The sequence below is a fragment of the Pelophylax lessonae genome (assembly GCF_965119305.1).
Source record: "Pelophylax lessonae genome assembly, chromosome: 4".
NCBI classification, from domain to species: Eukaryota; Metazoa; Chordata; class Amphibia; order Anura; family Ranidae; genus Pelophylax; species Pelophylax lessonae.
This window is the reverse complement of record NC_138771.1, coordinates 518,646,365-518,665,302: the sequence shown is the minus strand read 5'-3', so window position 1 is coordinate 518,665,302 and position 18,938 is coordinate 518,646,365. Positions and strand designations below refer to the sequence as shown.

The 18,938-nt window shown below is 44.8% G+C and overlaps 2 protein-coding genes across 3 annotated transcripts in view; one reads left to right on the top strand and one right to left on the bottom strand.

The window, feature by feature from the left end:
- Positions 1-18,938, top strand: part of ADCK2 (aarF domain containing kinase 2) — a 95,352-nt gene that overhangs the window by 10,911 nt on the left and 65,503 nt on the right. For both annotated transcript variants that reach the window (XM_082255071.1, XM_082255070.1), the window contains exons 5-6: positions 1,706-1,957; positions 15,555-15,683. In XM_082255071.1, coding sequence (XP_082111197.1) covers positions 1,706-1,957; positions 15,555-15,683 — 381 coding nt within the window. The remainder of the gene's footprint in view (positions 1-1,705; positions 1,958-15,554; positions 15,684-18,938) is intronic.
- Positions 5,314-15,359, bottom strand: LOC309554654 (uncharacterized protein; the record flags this gene model as incomplete). The annotated part of the gene is given in 6 exon segments (XM_082256368.1): positions 5,314-5,340; positions 8,044-8,685; positions 8,688-9,223; positions 9,932-10,397; positions 11,708-12,565; positions 15,246-15,359. Coding segments are annotated over 6 exon segments (2,643 nt in total).

Genomic DNA, 18,938 nt, shown 5'->3' with positions numbered 1-18,938 from the left:
CCCCGCTGAGAGAGGACGGTCAGCTGTTGTAAACACAGCTGACCATTCTTCTCTCTGAAATGATCACAGACCGCCTGTGATCCTTTTATATAGGAACACATGTCTCTTTGGTAATTTCACAAGTCCCTCTCTCCACAGCTAGAAAACACTCCCCTAGGCTCACACTTAACCCTTTGTTTACCCCAGGTTAACCTCTTCCCTGCCATTGTCATTATTACAGTAACAGTTCATATTTTTAGCACAGATTCTTGTAGTAATATCACTGGTCCCCCCAAAAGTGTCAAAAATGTCAGTTAAGGGTTCAATCTGTCCACTGCAATGTTGCAGTCCCACTAAAAATCACAGATCGCCGCCATTACTAGTAAAAATTACCTAAATCTCTCCCCTAGTTTGATGACGCAATAATTTTTGCGCAAACCAATCAAAATATGCTTATTGGGATTTTTTTTACCAAAAATATGTAGCAGAATACAAATTGGTCTAAAAGAATGAAAAAAATGATTTTTAAATTTATTTTTCTGGGGAATGTTATACAGCAGAAAGTGAAAAGTATGTTTTTTTTCTTTTAGAATTGTCACTCTTTTTATGTTTATAGCGCAAAAAATTTTAATCGCACAGGTGATCAAATACCACCAATGTGTGAAAATTATGTCTACTGGTCCCTGAACCACTCTTTCACAATTTGAGCCCAATGAATCCTGGCAGTGTCACCTTGGAATATGCCATGCCATCATGGAAGAAACAAATCCATTGATGGAATAACGTGATCATTCAGTATATTCAGGTAGTCAGCTGACCTCATGCTTTGGGCACATGCAGTAACTATCCAATAGGATAAATACTGCATGCTTAGTTTAGTTAGTTGCTTAATTAATTCCAGGTGGCGACTTTTTTTTTGGCCAGGCAGTGTATGTATATCTATCTATCTATCTATCTATCTATCTATCTATCTATCTATCTATCTATCTATCTATCTATCTATCTATCTATCTATCTATCTATCTATCTATCTATCTATCTATCTAATATCTAAAAATCTACAAAATAAAAAAAACCTCATAACACACTCATAAAGATAAAATATGATCACAAATACTAAAAAAGTTTGCTTCAGTCTTTTGTGTTGACTAGCTGGATTGTGTGCTGGGGATTTTTTGTATCATACATTGTCAATAGACAAAGATCCAAATAAGGGTCCTTTCACACTGGGCGGTCCGTATTTTCCTCCCCTCAGGCACTTTTTTTTTTCTTAAACGGACACGGATGACACTTTGGGGTTTCCGTTCCATAAGTCCTTTTATCATCCCATCCGTTTGTGGATGATAAACGGAGATAATGTATGTCAATAGGATTGCGGATGTCAGCAATTCCATAAGTCCTTTTATCATCCCATCCGTTTGTGGATGATAAACGGAGATAATGTATGTCAATAGGATTGCGGATGTCAGCAGATGACACCACTGACATCCGATTTTGCGTCCGTTCCGTTTTTTAAATGGAAGAAAAATAGGGTTCTCTTCCGTTCCAAAAAACGGAACTGATCGGAAAGGACGCAAATCCCATTGACATGCATTATGTCCGTTTTTCATCCGCAAACGGATGGGGTGATATACGGACATATGGACCGCCCGTGTGAAAGGACCCTATTATATTCTAGATTTCTTTTACCTAAATTGAATAGTCATATTGAGTTTTTGCCTTGCAGGTGTTTGTGGATAATTTTGTCCACGCTGATCTGCACCCCGGTAATATTCTAGTACAGGGGGCACCGGATTTTACTTCAAGACAAGCTGAGCAGACCACGTTGGTGGACATGTGTGACACGCTGATTGTGAATGTCCGCCCCAGCCGCTGCCCTCTCCGCCTGGTGTTGCTGGACGCGGGAATCGTGGCAGAATTGCAGGAGAGAGATCTTGAGAATTTCCGATCTGTGTTTACTGCGGTAGTCATGGGGCAGGTGAGTGGTGGGCTGGAAGATCTGATTATTTTGTCAGTGGGACTGTAAGGTGATTTATTTCTCTGTTCATTAGATCCAGACAAATTCTTTAAAGGGCGTGTGAATGTGATATCTTTTTGTCCGAAATGTAGGGTGTGTAAATCTTGAGATAAAGTCCATCTTCGCCCAAGTTGAATCAAATTCTTGATTCGTATATATCACCTCCAATGGTGACATTTCCTCTATGGTGCTTTGTGCCTCTGTCCTTCTCATAGGGCCACAATGAAGGTGTCACTTTCAGTCACAGCTATATTTACCAGTTATTGGTTTATTCAACTGAGAATATCAGGTAAGAGTGACACCATCATCTGGCTCTGTGATGGCCCTGTCAGATGGGGGAAACTGCACAATACATCTCCGATGTATCCAAGATATATATCTCTACAGTTTCTAAGAGATACAATAATTCAGAATGTGTGGAATATAGGAATATCTTGGATTGCGAGCATAATTCGTTCTGGAAACATGCTTGTAATCCAAAGCACTCGTATATCAAAGCAAATTTTCCTATAAGAAATAATGAAAACTCAGATTTGTTCCACAACCATTTATTCATATAAAAATGATTACGGCAATACAAAATACAGTATTAAGTGTACTGTAAAAATAAAACAAACTAACCTGCACTTCGAAATACAGTACTGTAACTCATATCAATGGTAGGAATACTGTACAGTGCTATACAGTACCTCTGTGGTGAAAAAAAAAAAATAAGGATTACAGTTTTAATGTAAAAAAAAGTTACACTCACAATGTTAAGGAGTCTGGTGTTAATCCATGTAAAGCCGCTGGTGTATACGGTACAGTAAAGCTGCTGGTGTATATGTACAGTAAAGCCGCTGGTGTATACAGTACAGTAAAACCGCTGGTGTATATGTACAGTAAAGCCGCTGGTGTATATGTACAGTAAAGCCGCTGGTGTATACAGTACAGTAAAGCTGCTGGTGTATATGTACAGTAAAGCCGCTGGTGTATATGTACAGTAAAGCCGCTGGTGTATACAGTACAGTAAAGCCGCTGGTGTATACAGTACAGTAAAGCCGCTGGTGTATATGTACAGTAAAGCCGCTGGTGTATACAGTACAGTAAAGCCGCTGGTGTATATATACACAGTAAAGCCGCTGGTGTATATGTACAGTAAAGCCGCTGGTGTATATGTACAGTAAGTGCTTGTGCAAATAAATTAACATAGGTTAAAATTCATGACATGAAAAGTGAAGATTTTCAATCAAAACTCAATAAAAAACAATTCCACCCAGTGCTCAAGCAAGGTACTCCTTACCGGAGATATATGATATATGATATATATCTCCGGTAAGGAGTACCTTGCTTGAGCACTGGGTGGAATTGTGGAGGTGAAGGCTTTTTTACACCACTATCAAGTCTTTCTCTTTACATAGTGTTACCAATGCTACATGGACTTTGGGTTCTGTTGCTGCATATGGACTTTACACTGTTTTTTTATTGAGTTTTGATTGAAAATCTTCACTTTTCATGTCATGAAATTTAACCTATGTTAATTTATTTGCACAAGCACTTTATAACATGTTGAGCGCAACATCTTTCACCTTTTAAAATTGATACAGCACCACAGCTTTTTTGTTTGCTGCTCACAGTCAGGAAAAGAACATGGCCTCAAGAAAATTACTGGGAACGAGAGAACCCAGGGCAACAGTGGGTAAGGGATACCTATCCCCAATATCAACAAGAACAGACTCCCCTGAGAAATGGCCCTCCAGGACGATCAGAAAACAAAGGAGAGGATGCAGGGGTGGACGAAAGAAACAAAAGAAAAAGAGAATCCTAGGGGCAGGGATCTTTAATTTGAGTGACGTCCAATTTTCCCCTGACGAGTTAAAAATACTGGAATTGGGCCTCAAATTCGCCCCAGATAGAGGTGTTGATAAATTCAACACATTTATCGATATCGAAAAATATATAAGAAAGCTGAAAATAAAGAAACATTTTTTAGAAAAACCCCTGAGTCAAAATCCTGCTAGTTCGGAATTTCAAAATAGCGGACTAAGAAATCGATCCATTTTCAATCCACCTAAAGCTTCCAATCATTGCTTGGAAGTCTTTAAAAATATGGTGGAAGATGATGTCAAAAAGATTAAAACTAATTCAAGAAATAAGAATGATATACAAAAAGGATTGGAGGAACTGGAAAAGAGAAAGAACATAGTTATTAAAGGGGCTGATAAAGGTGGAGGAATCGTGGTTTTAAACAAAAATGACTATAAACAGGAACTCGATAGACTAGTAGGGGACGTCGTTACTTACAAGAAATTGAGAAGTAACCCCACTAAAATCCTAAAATCACAATTGGATAAATTAGTTAAAAAGGCTAAAGAGGATGGGGTCCTCACAAAGAAAGAAGCACAATATCTTGTACCAAAAGCACTTAGGTTACCGACCATATATCAGCTGCCGTAGATCCACAAGAATAAAACGAAGCCTCCTGGTAGGCCAATTATCAGTGGAATCGGATCCATCTTCTCCAGGATTGGAGAATATGTTGACCATTTTTTGCAGCCGCTAATACCTAGGTACCCATCACATTTGAAGGACAGCAAACACTTAACAAACATCCTAGAAGAACTGGAAGTACAACCAAATACTCTCCTAGTAACGATAGATGTGGAGTCGTTGTACACCAGCCTAAAACAATCGGATGTGATGAACACTACCATTGCTGCCTTGAATTCAAAAACTAACCTCAAACCCGTACAAAAAAAGTTCATATGTGACGCCCTTGGCCTGGCAATGGGCAACAACTATTTTTGGCATGATGGTTGCTGCTTTAACCAAATCAAGGGCGTGGCCATGGGTGCCAAATATGCACCGAGTGTTGCTAACATTCTTTTGGGCCAATGGGAAAATGAGGTAATCTTCAAGGAACCAAACCCATCTTTGACCTTGTATAAAAGGTTTATTGATGATCTGCTGGTGTTGTGGAATGGCTCTGAGGAGGACCTCAAAAATTTCCTAGCAGAAATCAATAATAACGAATATGGGTTGGTATTCACAGCTACTTGGGACATTAAATCTGTAAACTTCCTTGATTTGACACTGGTTAAAGAGGGCGGCCAGATTTCCACCAGGAGTTTTTCAAGGATACAGATAGGAATAGTTATATTCCGACAAGAAGCTGCCATCATCCTAAGTGGCTTGGAGCTATACCAAAGGGACAATATATGCGTATCAGACGTAATTGTAAGAACGAGGAGGATTACCTGACGCAATCTAATCTTCTAATGTCTAGATTCGTAGAAAAAGGGTACAAATTAGAAGAGGTACTCAAAACAAGAGAAATTTTACGAAAAATTCCTAGGAAGGATCTGCTGAAAACGAAAGAGAAAAATAACAACAATAATGGAGAAACAGCTTTTTTAACAAATTTTAACAGAGATTATAAAAAAGTCGAAGCCATTATGAGAAAACATTGGCCAATATTGAAAAAAGACAGGACTTTGAGCAAGATATTACCAGAGAAACCGATTTTCATTTATCGGAGAGCCCCCAATCTCAGACATAACATTGCCCCTAATATACCAGATCCACCTACTAACAAATTAACATTTTTAGATCAAAATGTTTTTTTCCGTTGTGGGAGGTGCAATGCATGCAAAATAACCAAGAAAAATCCTAGGAAAACTACCACCTTCCAATCTAACGCTACGGGTCAGAATTTTAATATTAAGAAATTAATTTCGTGTAGATCAACTCACGTTACATATTTAATAGCTTGTCCATGCGGGCTCCAATATATTGGAAGGACCACAAGACAATTATCAGTACGCATAAATGAGCATATTAAAAACGTTAGAAAGGGGTTCCCAAAACATAGTCTCTCCAACCACTTTCGTCTGCACCACAATAAGGACCCCACTTTAATGTCATTTTGTGGGATAGATAGAGTGAGCAGTCATTGGAGAGGAGGGAATATGACCCAAAAAATATCTATTAACGAGACCCAATGGATATACAAAATGAACACACTGCACCCCCTAGGTATGAACATTGAAATAGACTTGAATTGTTTTATATCTAATTTTTAATCAGTTCCCTCATAAACTTTTTAACCTTTTATTATTATGCATTTTAGAATGACAATAAATTTTAATACATTATCTATATAAATTTTAACCACTTAAGCCCCGGAGGATTTGGCTGCTAAACGACCAGAGGGCATTTTGCGATTCGGCACTGCGTGACTTTAACGGACAATTGCGCGGTCGTGCGACGCTGTACCGAAACGAATTTGGCGTCCTTTTTTTCCCACAAACAGAGCTTTCTTTTGGTGGTATTTGATCACCTGTGCGATTTTTTGATCACGCGCTATAAACAAAAAAAGAGCGTAAATTTTGCAAAAATAGCAATATTTTTCCCTTTTTTTTATATGAAATTCCCCCAAAAAAAAATGTAAAAATCAAAATTTTTTAATATTTTCGGCCAATTTGTTTTATGCTACCTATGTTTGGTAAAAAAAATCGCAAAAAGCGTATTTTGATTGGTTTGCGCAAAAGTTATTGCGTTTACTAACAAAGGGAAAGATTTTTGTCATTTTTGTTGTTTTTTTTTTTAACGCGTAATGGCGGCGATCTGCGATTTTTTTTGCGGTACTGCGACATTGCGGCGGACAGATCGGACCCTTGACTGACATTTTTGACACTTTTGGGGTTACCAGTGACATTTCTACAGTAATCAGTGCTATACATATGCACTGTTACTGTAAAAATGCACTGGTAGTGAAGGGGTTAACTTTATTTGAGAGGGAGGGGCTGTGTGTGTCCCTAGGGGCGTGATTCTAACTGTGATTGGCTGTGGCTTCAACTGTATGCAGAGTGATCAATGGATCTACATAGTAGATCCATGTGATCAGCTCTCATACAGAGAGGAGAATGACAGGCAGCTTGTTTACACAAGCTGCCTGACTATCTCCCTCTCCCCCGCCGATCGCAGAGTGGCCGGCGGCGATCGGGTCCGCCGGTCACGCGCGCGGGGGGGTCCGTGACCACGCGGGAGCGGGAGCGCGCCTCCGGCGGCGCGCGCTCGCTCCCTAAACCCTCACAGGCGAGCGACGTAGACCTACGTCACTTTGCCTGTGAGGGGCTGACCGCCGCCGTAGATAGTCGTGCGGCGGTCGGCAAGTGGTTAATAATATTTTTCTAATTTTTCAAGGGGTCATATATCTCCGGTAAGGAGTACCTTGCTTGAGCACTGGGTGGAATTGTGGAGGTGAAGGCTTTTTTACACCACTATCAAGTCTTTCTCTTTACATAGTGTTACCAATGCTACATGGACTTTGGGTTCTGTTGCTGCATATGGACTTTACACTGTTTTTTTATTGAGTTTTGATTGAAAATCTTCACTTTTCATGTCATGAATTTTAACCTATGTTTTTTTGGTTGAAAATGTAATCTTTATTTGCATAAAAGATATACAAAAAACAATACTTTTGTCGGGGTACATTCTCCCCTGTACTGCGACGCAGCGCATAAATACACTACATTACAATACATTTCCGGTCATACTAATAAATACATTCAATCACGTACATTCATTCTGCGGTATGATGCCTGATGTGTTGTGCGGAGTAAGGATACCCCGAGCCATCACATCATGCATGACGCCGCAATACCCCTGAAGCATGAAACTAAATAACATTGTCTATACGTTACGTTACTCAAACTGTATCAATACTGTAACATTTCAAAAAAGCAACAGGTGTGATGGGAGAGAGGGGTAAGGGGAGGGGAATGAAATCACAGACCCGAAGCTTTATTGAATGGACAAAGACACACAAGGGAGAGTGGGGGAAGGGGAAATCTTCAGACCTCCTCTTCCTCCATGAGATCCATCAGGTTATAGTCTCTGAGCAGACTGTGAACCAGTCTGCGACAGTCCTCAATGGACATCCTCTCCCGCTGGTGGATAAGGCGCTTTCTGGCGCACCATAAAGCGTCCTTAAAGCAACACAGCACCCGCCAGGCGTTGTCAATGTCCTCTTGGGAAAAAGTCCCATGAAAAAGTCCATTCAGCACAGCAAAATGTGTGATGACAGTCTGTGGGACAAAGTCTCTCAGTTCAGGTTCCAAGGCCCTCAACAGGCTCTGTGCAAATGAGCACTCCCAGAAAACGTGAAAAGACGTTTCCTCATGGATGATACAAAAGGGGCAGTGCCTGTATCTGCACAAGTTTCTGGCATGCATGAATGTCCTGAGTGGCAAACCCCCCTGGACAGCCATCCACGCCAGATCTTTATGCCTGTTGGTGAGTCCCTTTGAAGAAACATTCCTCCAGACCACTTTGCAAGTGGCTGAAGGGAGGCCTGGAACAGTCTCAGCAATGTCCGATGCTCTGATCAACTTGTAGATAGTTTTTGGCTTCCACAAGTCGGGCTTAACTCCATGCAGCCCCAGCTCCTTGATGAACTTGAAAGTGTCCAAGTAGTACCAAGGAGTGTCCCAGTTGTAGGGGATGGAGCTGTCCCATTTGTCCCATCCAAGGGACCTCCAGAGAGGCAGGAGGAAAAAACGGGACATGGAGTTGCCTCCAGAGTCCGAAGTTTTGTCAATCAAAGTTCTGCGGATGCAGTTGCAGGCAAAGAACACCCCCAGTAACGTTGCGATGTCGGGCACGCCCTTACCGCCCTTGAGGGGTTCCTTGAACATGACTGCTCGCTTCACTCTGTCCATCTTGGAGCCCCAGATGAAGTGGAACACCGCCCTGGTGATGGCCTTGCAGGTGTTGACCCGGGGGGGGGCCAGGCCTGGGCGAGGTACTGCAACACAGGGAGGATCTCGCTGCGGAGTACCAGTGTTTTCCCTTCGATGGTGAGTTCTCTGAGGCTCCATAGTCCAAACTTTTGTCTCATCTTGGACAGTCTCTCCTCCCAAGACTTCAGGGCTGCGCCCTCAGCTCCAAACCAAACTCCAAGAATTTTGATGAAGTCCGCCTTGATGCTGAAAGGGATTGATGCAGAAGAAGGCAGGAACCACTTTCCCAAGAGCATGATCTCTGACTTCCCGCAGTTGACTTTTGCCCCTGAAGCTTTGCCAAAGTCCTCACAGGTCTGGACGAGCGAGTCGATGGAGCGCTGATCAGCACAGAACACCGTTACGTTGTCCATGTAGAGTGAGCACTTGACAACCCTTCTGTCCGGTCCCGGTGCGGTGATCCCTCTGATCTCTGGGTTCTGTCGGATGCATTCGGCAAAGAGCTCTATACAGCAAACAAAAAGCAGAGGTGAGAGAGGGCAGCCTTGTCTGACCCCAGAGAGAACAGGGAAAGGGTCAGTTTTCCAGCCATTCACCAACACCGTACTACAAATGTCATTATACATCACATTCACATACGAACAAAACATGTCCCCAAGACCAAACCTGCGCAGAGCTCTGCACATAAACTCATGGGAGACACGGTCAAAGGCCTTTTCCTGGTCAAGACTGACCAGGGCCACGTGCACACGGCGGCCTCGAATGTACTGGACCGTGTCCCGGACAAGCGCAAGGCTGTCTGCAATCCTGCGACCAGGAATGCCACAAGTCTGATCCGGGTGGATGATCTGTCCGATGACAGATTTCAGCCTGTTGGCCAGAACCTTGGCGAGGATTTTGTAGTCTACGTTCAAGAGAGAGATGGGACGCCAATTTTTCAGATCCCCTCTCTCCCCCTTACGCTTATACAAAATCGTGATCATCCCCTCCCTCAGCGACGGAGGCATTGTGCCCTCCACCACCATCTCCTCGTACAGCTCGAGCAGGTCCGGGCCAACGAGATCCCACAGCACTACATAGAGCTCCGCTGGGAGACCGTCGCAGCCCGGGGTCCTGCCTTGCCTAAAGGATCTGACGGCAGAGTGCAGTTCCTCCAGCGCCAAGGGGGCATTGATTGCCGACATACCTGCAGGATCAATTTGGTTAGTGATACCTGACAAGAACCTGTCGGCCTCAGCCGTATCTGTTTCTTTCGGGGAGTAGAGGTTGGTGTAGTAGTCGCTGACCACTTGCATCACAGCCTCCTTCCCCTTCTGGAGTGTTCCGGTCTCGTCCCGCAGCTCAGACAAGGGAGTGTGTCCTGAGTGGAGTTTCCTGAAAAAGAAAGAGTTACATTTCTCACCTTTCTCAAGATTCTCCACCTTGGAATGGAAGACGAGATGCCTGGATTCTTCCTCAAAGTGTCCTTTCAGGCTCTTCTTGGTGTCCTCCAGGTCCTGCCTAACGTCCCAGCCACAGTGGTGAAGGTCCTGCAGGGACTGCAACTGACGTTGCAGTCTCCTGAGTTCCCTCTTCCTGGCACACACTTGCTGGCGTCCCCTTGCCTGAAAGAAGCTGCGTAGCTTGACTTTCACAATCTCCCAGTAGTCGCTTACCTTTCTGAAGAACCTCTTGTCCTCCTTCCAGGTAATGTAGGCCTCCTTGAGTTCCTCCAGCAGTTCCTCGTTTTCCAGCAGGGTACCATTCAGCTTCCAGGAGCCCGGACCGGGGGCAAAGCCCTCGCCCAGGTCACCCCGAAAGTGAATGGCCCTGTGGTCAGAGAAAAAGCAGGGGATCATGGAGAACCCGCGATGTCTGACTGTCTTGGAGGTGAGCACGAAGTCTATCCTAGAACGCACAGATCCATCAGGACGGCACCACGAATAGTTCACGGAACCTTTCCCTATGGATCCCACGGCGTCCTTCAAGGAAGCCTCCGCAATCATCTCCTTGAGCAGCCTAGACGTGGTGTCGAGCTTTGCGTACATGCTGGAGCTGGGCCCATCCTCCTCAATCGGACAGTTAAAATCACCGCCGATTACTACTGCCCTGGTGGTGACGAGTTGGGTCCGCAGGGTCTGGAAAAGCTCCAGTCGCTCATTCTTATCTGGGGAGGCGTACACGTTGATGAGCCTAACTGGCTCTCCCGCCCACGAGCCGTCTACGACCAAAAGACGGCCGCAGACGAGCTCCTGGACAGAGTCAAGCGTGAAATGACTACCCCTGACAAGAATGGCTACCCCCGCAGACTTACAATCGACACCCCCAGACCAGTAGGAGGGACCATGGGTCCACTGGGAGGACAGATGAGTGTACCTCCTCGAGAAGGGTAGGGCACACTCCTGGAGCATGTAGACATCACTCTGCTGAGTGGAAAGAAAAGTCAGCGCCACCTGTCTTCTAAACGCATCCTTGATGCTCCTAACATTAATGGAAAAGATGGAGATCTCTGCCATCATGTAAAGGAGATAAAGGGGCTAGTTAGCAGGTGGGCCGAACTTACCTCCCCTGGGGGGGGGGGGTGGTTCCTCCACTGCCTCTTGTGCCTGTCCGGTGTCCTGGTTCAGGCCGTTCTCCTCGAGGATGCTGTCCATCAGGTCCTGGGTGAGGTCAGTCCCTGGGGGAGCCAGATCCTTACCATCCTGCATTTCTCCTTCGTCTTCCCCCGCAGACTCGAGGTCCTCGAGGTCCTCCACCACTGGGTCCAGTCCAGCGATGTCATGTTGCTGGGCCACGGTGGGCCGCTTGGTGGGTTCATCAGTTGTCGGACTATCTAGGTTCCGTTTTCGGCCTTTGCTGGTGGGGGTGGGGGTGGCGGTGGGCAGGGTGGGGAAGTCCTCCATGGAGGACAGGGCGGGGGGGGGGCTGGGAGGGGGGGGGCAGGGGCAGGTGCGGTCACCTCCGACTCAGGGGGGGTGGGGAGGGATGGGTCGGAGGAGGTGGTAGGGGCCTGGGGAGGGGGGGACTGACCAGTGGCTTTCCGGGGTTCCTTAGCAGTCTTTTCCCCTGGCTTCTTTTTCCCAGCGCTGTCTGGAGCTTTGCCCTTGATCAGGGCTCCAGCGTAGGACCGGGATCTCTGGGGGCAGTCTCTGTAGACGTGCTCAGCCAATCCGCAGAGGTTACAGGTCTTGGACCTCGGGCAATCCTTGGTCTCATGGCCTGTAGCCCGACAGAACCTGCAAGAAGGTTCCTGACAACCAAAACTTACGTGACCCTGCATGCCACACCTGCGACAGGTCTGGGGCATGTCTGCGTAGTAAAGGAGTCCTGCGGAGGCTCCCAGAGAGAAGCAGGGCTTCAGGTGTTGGAGATCCCCCGAAGGCTCTCTCCTTAACCTGCAAGAAACTGCCCACTTACCTGTCCAGAAGCCGTTGACATCGAGGATTCGGACTGGGTCTTTGGCCACGATGCAAAACCTCTGGAGGTAGGTAGCAATGTCTTTTGCTGGGGTATGGGGATTCCTCATGGACACCGTCACCCGCCTTTCATCCCGTTGAATGGGAGTATTCGCAACAAAGTTGCGGAAAGGGGAATCCGGGCCACAATTCTTCACCGCTTCCCAGTACCTTCTACAGACCTGTAGGGACACAAAAGTTATATAAAATATACCTTTCATGAAGGTCTGTACGGACAGGGTCTCCGCCTTGCTGAACCCCTGCTCGAGGATCATTTTCTTGCCAAAGATTTCCGGGGTCATGTCGGGGATTCTTCCATCCACCTCCTTCAGCTGCAGCACCACTGTCTGCCTCATCCAGGGTTCCAGGGTAGGAAGCCCGTCTGCAGACCTGGCTGGCCTTGCTGAGCCCGGCTGGGTGATGTTGGCCGGGGTGGGGGTGGAGGTTGAGGCGACTTCTCCCGGAGTCTTGGCAGAAGTGGCGGGGACATGCTTCTTCTTCCCAGTGCTCTTCCCCATGACGGAGGAGTTGTGGAGGTGAAGGCTTTTTTACACCACTATCAAGTCTTTCTCTTTACATAGTGTTACCAATGCTACATGGACTTTGGGTTCTGTTGCTGCATATGGACTTTACACTGTTTTTTTATTGAGTTTTGATTGAAAATCTTCACTTTTCATGTCATGAATTTTAACCTATGTTAATTTATTTGCACAAGCACTTTATCACATGTTGAGCGCAACATCTTTCACCTTTTAAAATTGATACAGCACCACAGCTTTTTTGTTTGCTGCTCACAGTCAGGAAGAAATTCATTAAGAATCTACAATACCATATATATAACCATTATATTTAAAGGTAGATTATTTTTTATCACAAGGTTTATAAAATCAACCATTTGCGCAGTTTCTTTTTGGTTCACCAAAATTTCTCACTTATATGTACAGTAAAGCCACTGGTGTATACAGTACAGTAAAGCCGCTGGTGTATATATACAGTAAAGCCGCTGGTGTATATGTACAGTAAAGCCACTGGTGTATACAGTACAGTAAAGCCGCTGGTGTATACAGTACAGTAAAGCCGCTGGTGTATATGTACAGTAAAGCCACTGGTGTATATATACAGTAAAGCCGCTGGTGTATACAGTACAGTAAAGCCGCTGGTGTATACAGTACAGTAAAGCCGCTGGTGTATACGTACAGTAAAGCCGCTGGTGTATACAGTACAGTAAAGCCGCTGGTGTATACGTACAGTAAAGCCGCTGGTGTATATGTACAGTAAAGCCGCTGGTGTGTACAGTAAAGCTGCTGGTGTATATGTACAGTAAAGCCGCTGGTGTATATATACAGTACAGCCGCTGGTGTATATGTACAGTAAAGCCGCTGGTGTATATGTACAGTAAAGCCGCTGGTGTATATATACAGTAAAGCTGCTGGTGTATATATACAGTAAAGCCGCTGGTGTATACGTACAGTAAAGCCGCTGGTTAACAGTATACAGTATGTATGTGGTCAGAGGTCCGGGGGCGCTGGTGGCTCCCAGCGCTTCCTGGAGAACTCGTAAATACTCGGAACTGTTGACACTTCCGGGTGCTCCGAATGCACGTTACACCCGCCCCACCCAGCTGGGAGTGTCTGCGAGCATCTCTGAGTTCTCCAGGAAGTGCTGGGAGCCACCAGCGCCCCCGGACCTCAGGCCACATACAGTACTGTATACACCAGCAACTTTACTGTATACACCAGGGGCTTTACATGGATGAGCACCAGACTCCTTAACATTGTAAGTGTATATATATTTTTTTTTTTACATAAAAACTACTGCTCGTATATCAAAATGGTGCTCGCATATTAACCACTTCTGGACCAGAAGAATTTGCCCCCTTAATGACCAGGCCATTTTTTGCGATTCGGCACTGCATTAATTTAACGGACAATTGCGCGGTCGTGCAACACTGTACCTAAATAAAATTGATGTCCCTTTTTTTCCCACAAATAGAGCTTTCTTTTGGTGGTATTTGATCACCTGTGCGATTTTTATTCTTTGCGCCATAAACAAAAAAGGGCGACAGTTCTGAAAAAAAAAAAAAACAATATTTTTCACTTTCTGCTATAGAACACCCCCCCCCCCCCAACAAAAAATAAATAAAAAATCAAAATTTTTCATCCTTTTAGGCCAATTAGTATACTGCTACATATTTATGGGATAAAAAAAACCGCAATAAGCGTATTTTGATTGGTTTACGCAAAAGTTATCGTGTCTACAAACTAGGAGAAATATTTATGTCATTTTTATTTTATTTATTTTTTTGTACTAGTAATGATGGCAATTTGCGATTTTTAGTGGGACTGCTACATTGCGGCAGACAGATTGGACCCCTAACTGACATTTTTGACACTTTTGGGGGGACCAGTGACATTACTACAGTAATCAGTGCTAAAAATATGCACTGTTACTGTAATTATGACATTGGCAGGAAGGGGTTAACCTAGGGGTGATCAAAGTGTTAAGTGTGAGCCTAGGAGAGTGTTTACTAACTGTATTGGGGATGGGCTTGTGAAATAATCTTAGAGACCTGTTACCCTTTATAGAAAGATCACAGGCGCTCTGTGATCATTTCATAGAGAATGGTCAGCTGTGTTTACAACAGCTGACTGTTCTTCTCTCTCATCGGGGAGCGATCGCGGCCGCCGGTCCTGTGGATCGGCATCCCTGCAGCCTAGTGGGGGCGGGAGCGCGATGGCGGCGGCATGCACTCGCGCCCAGGCACCACGCACGCGACACACGTTGGGCTTTGTTGTTTCACACAGCCAAGGCAGCCTGCCGCAATAAAACTGAGGTAGGCGGTCGGCAAGTGGTTAATGGGGTTTACAACCACTTTAAGATTAAGGGGCAGGTAATCGTAGCAAAAGTAGGAATAATATATACAGAATTATAAGTTAAACTCAAGGCAAATAGTGAAATATATACACTGATTGATTCACCTGCCAAGTTGTGTTTAGCCAATCCTGTCATTCAATCACCCCTGCTAGAGAGAATAGAAAGGTTGGTGACCTTAGTGTTCTTCACAATAGCTATTAATGCAGCTTGGTGACCGACCTGCCTCCAAGCCCAGGATTGGACAGTGAAGAAGGCAAAGCAAACTGCTAAGGCTGTGTCTCTGCTGTCTCCTCCTGAAAATGTGTTCAGACTACTGGCTGAAAGCAAAGCCATGATTGGCTCAAAGGTTGCCCTACCGTCTGATGCAAGTATATATACTAGTGCTATGTAAAGATAAATTTAAACATTAAAACTACATTTGATGACCCCATAACTGGATTAAATGTTTAATATATTTTCTTGGAGTTCAGTTATAAAGATGGAGCTTTATTACCAAAAAATATAAGTTACCCGTGTTGGCTTCTATAGGGGGAGACTGTAGCCGAACTGATTCTTCACCATGCCAGAGCTAACCAATGTGCGGATGTGGAAGCTTTCAAGTCTCAGATGGCCAAGCTGGTGAATGAGGCCCGAAAGAGTACCGTGTCTTTGGGGAAGGTGAGATTGACACAATCAGAAGAAGACTTTTCTTTGTTAGTAGAGTGGGCAAGGCTGGAACATCATTGTTTTATTATTGGCTTTGTCCCTGCAAGATTAATGTAGAATTCCAAGTATTAACTCATTTTAAAAACACTCCCTCCCACCTTATAACACCTATGCTTGCTAACCTGTAACAAAGATTTGTATATCCACTATTTTCATGCCACACCAGGCTGGTCATGTGATCTCCCCTGTGTCAGCCAGCGCCAGCTACAGGAGAGAGGAGGTAGCACTGACAATGGCTAGTAAAGACTAGAGTGGTGATGTAACCCATAGGCTTCAGTGGCCCATCTGTTGAAGGTGCTCCCTCCTCTCCCCTGTTTTTGTCGCTGGCTGACAACTGGGGAGCCAGTCATGTGACCGGGCCAGGATGGCATGAAAATCAGGGATATACAGTATCTCACCGAAGTGAGTACACCCCTCACATTTTTGTAAACATTTTATTCTATCTTTTCATGTGACAACACTGAAGAAATCACACTTTGCTACAATGTAAAGTAGTGAGTGTACATCTTGTATAACAGTGTAAATTTGCTGTCCCCTCAAAATAACTCAACACACAGCCATTAATGTCTAAACTGCTGTCAACAAAAGTGAGCACACCCCTAAGAGTCACCTCTGCTCCCAAACAGATTAGTTGCTTGGGTTAGGAGCTGTTGGCAAGGTAAGATTGTGCAGATTAGCCGGTTTGGTTCCCTCTTGCCGTAGTTGAAAAGGAAAAAGAAAGAAGGGGGCTCTTCACAGGCTGCTGATGACATGCATGTAACCAGGGCCAAAACTAGGGGGGGCATGTGCCCTGGGTGCCAAATCAAGAGGGGTGCCACCGATGTTTGCACTGCCCACACTGGCTGGGATTTGAGGAGCCGGATCAGGCTAGGCTGACCCAGCTCAGCTGCATTCACAGGGAACTAAGCTCACACACACTGGCTGTTCGGTGATCTCGCCTGCACTGTCACTGATCACAGGGGAATCCCCGGGATCCGGGACCCCGGCCTAGGGGATTCAGCCCTGAAGAAATCCAGCCGGGACACGGGGGAGTCAACCTCGAAGGGATTCAGACGCCAAGCAGTCCGCTACACAGGAAGATCTACTCTTCAGGAATCCAGCACTTTGAATGGATCAGCAGCCCAGTGGGGATCAGCTGGTGGTTGGCTCTGTAGGAATCCAGAATCTAATGGGATCGGTGTGAGTATTTTATCTGGGATCGGGAAGAGGAGCTGGACCAGATCAGGTACTGGGATCTGGGACTCAGGGAGAGAGCCTATCTGACACTTCTGGAATGGAAATTGTGCTCTGCTGAGAGCCCTGCAGTTAGTGACCCCATCCTTTGACCTAATGACCTCTATCCTATGCCCTGCTGACTGCATCTCCTGCTCTACCAACCTCATCCTCTGCTCTGCTGACCCCTGTCCTATACCCCGCTGACCCCATCCTCTGCCCCGCTGACCCTGTCCTATGCCCCGCTGACCCCATGCTCTGCCCTACTGACCCCTGTCATATACCCTGCTGGCCCCATGCTCTGCCCTATTGACCACATATGTGGCACTTGGATGAATCATGTCTCAGGGTCTGATGAGGGAGTCGCAGCTGTTCACTGTAAACAGCTGCAGCTTCCCCATGAGACCCTGTAACAAGAACTGTATACCGCGGCTGGGGTGGGACAAACTTGGGCGCCAGACTTTAGTCTTTCCTAGAGTAGCACAAAACCAAAATACAACACTGATGAAAATAGGTAAGTATATACATTTTATTATATGTATATGCACTGAGCAAGTATATGCAAGGACATGCGCCATGCAACACAGGTTAGTAAGCACAGGCGGTAGGAGGGGGAGGAAGTATTTTTAAGATTAGTTAGGGTTAACCCAGAATTCTACTTTGAGCTCATTTACAGTGACAATGTTGCCATCAGGACAGAATGTAAGAGGAAATCTCCCAATAGCACTACAGGCAGGAATAAAAAAAATCAGAGAATCGAATTCTCAAAAAATACAAATAAATAGGATGTAGTTACAAATTAACATGGAGCTTTTTTAAAATGAATTTCTCATTTTCCATTACAATGATATGAAGCAGCATTTTCACAGTGTCTGTAGATTAGACTGCAGCCTCCTGCCATGCCACTTCTTTGGGCTCATTCAATGAAACAGTGGAAGCAGCAAAGCATTCAACATAAAGTGCAATAACCATAACAACCAATTAAAATAAGCCTTATACTAGTGCAGCATCAATAACGTGCTTTGTGATTGCTTGCAGGTCACTGCACATTTCTACCTGCACTGTATATTGAGTTAGTTAGCCTACCAAAGCTGATGATGTTTAACCAAAATATCTCTCTGTATGTAAGGCTGTAAATGTAATGTTGCCTGTAGGAGACAGTGGGAGTTCACCAGGACATGAGCAATGTCTTTCTGAATGACCAAGGGTTGTGTAATTAGACTGCATCAAAGTGTGAATAAACAGACTGTAGAGAGCCTTTGATGAGCAGATTTGGGAATTTTTGGACTTCAAGCCAAACTAAAATCACATTACTAAATATTCAGTCAAAAATACATTGTAGCAACAGTCCCTGTTTTCATAGTCTTAAGGCCCAACCCTGGCAAAAATTGTCATTGTAAATCCTGCACCAGCTGAAAGGATGTAATAAGACGTGTACTGTGTGTGCAATGCTACTGTACAGTACTCGTCTCTGTCAGCACAGAGCACTAGAGTAAGAGGGCAGAAAGCTGGATTTGTTCACTGAGAGAATAGAATATTTTCAATAAAATATCAGTCTCAAATCATAATATACATGGGTACAGGACTATACAGAGATAGAAAAGGTTTGAAACTTAAATTCGGCTGACAGAATTGCAAGCTCAGAACTCCAATACATCCTGATTATCACAAACAGTACTTGAAAGGGTAACTCCATTTTACCAATTTACCCAGAAGTCTGCCTAACATGCAAGTCAGATTTCTGGCATCTCCTGCAAAAAAAAAGTCATTTTTGGTGAGATACTCCCAAAAGGAACATGTCTAAAGGGATGAAAGCCCAGCAGATTTCCTCATTAGAGCCCTGCAGCTGCCACAGCTGATAGATAATTATGAAACCACTCCCATTTGACCCACTCAGAACAGAGGCACAGAGGAACAAACAATGATTTCTTCAGAATAACAAAAGGTAGGAATCTGCAACAAAGTTTGTTAAAATTCTTGTAATGTACAGAGCTC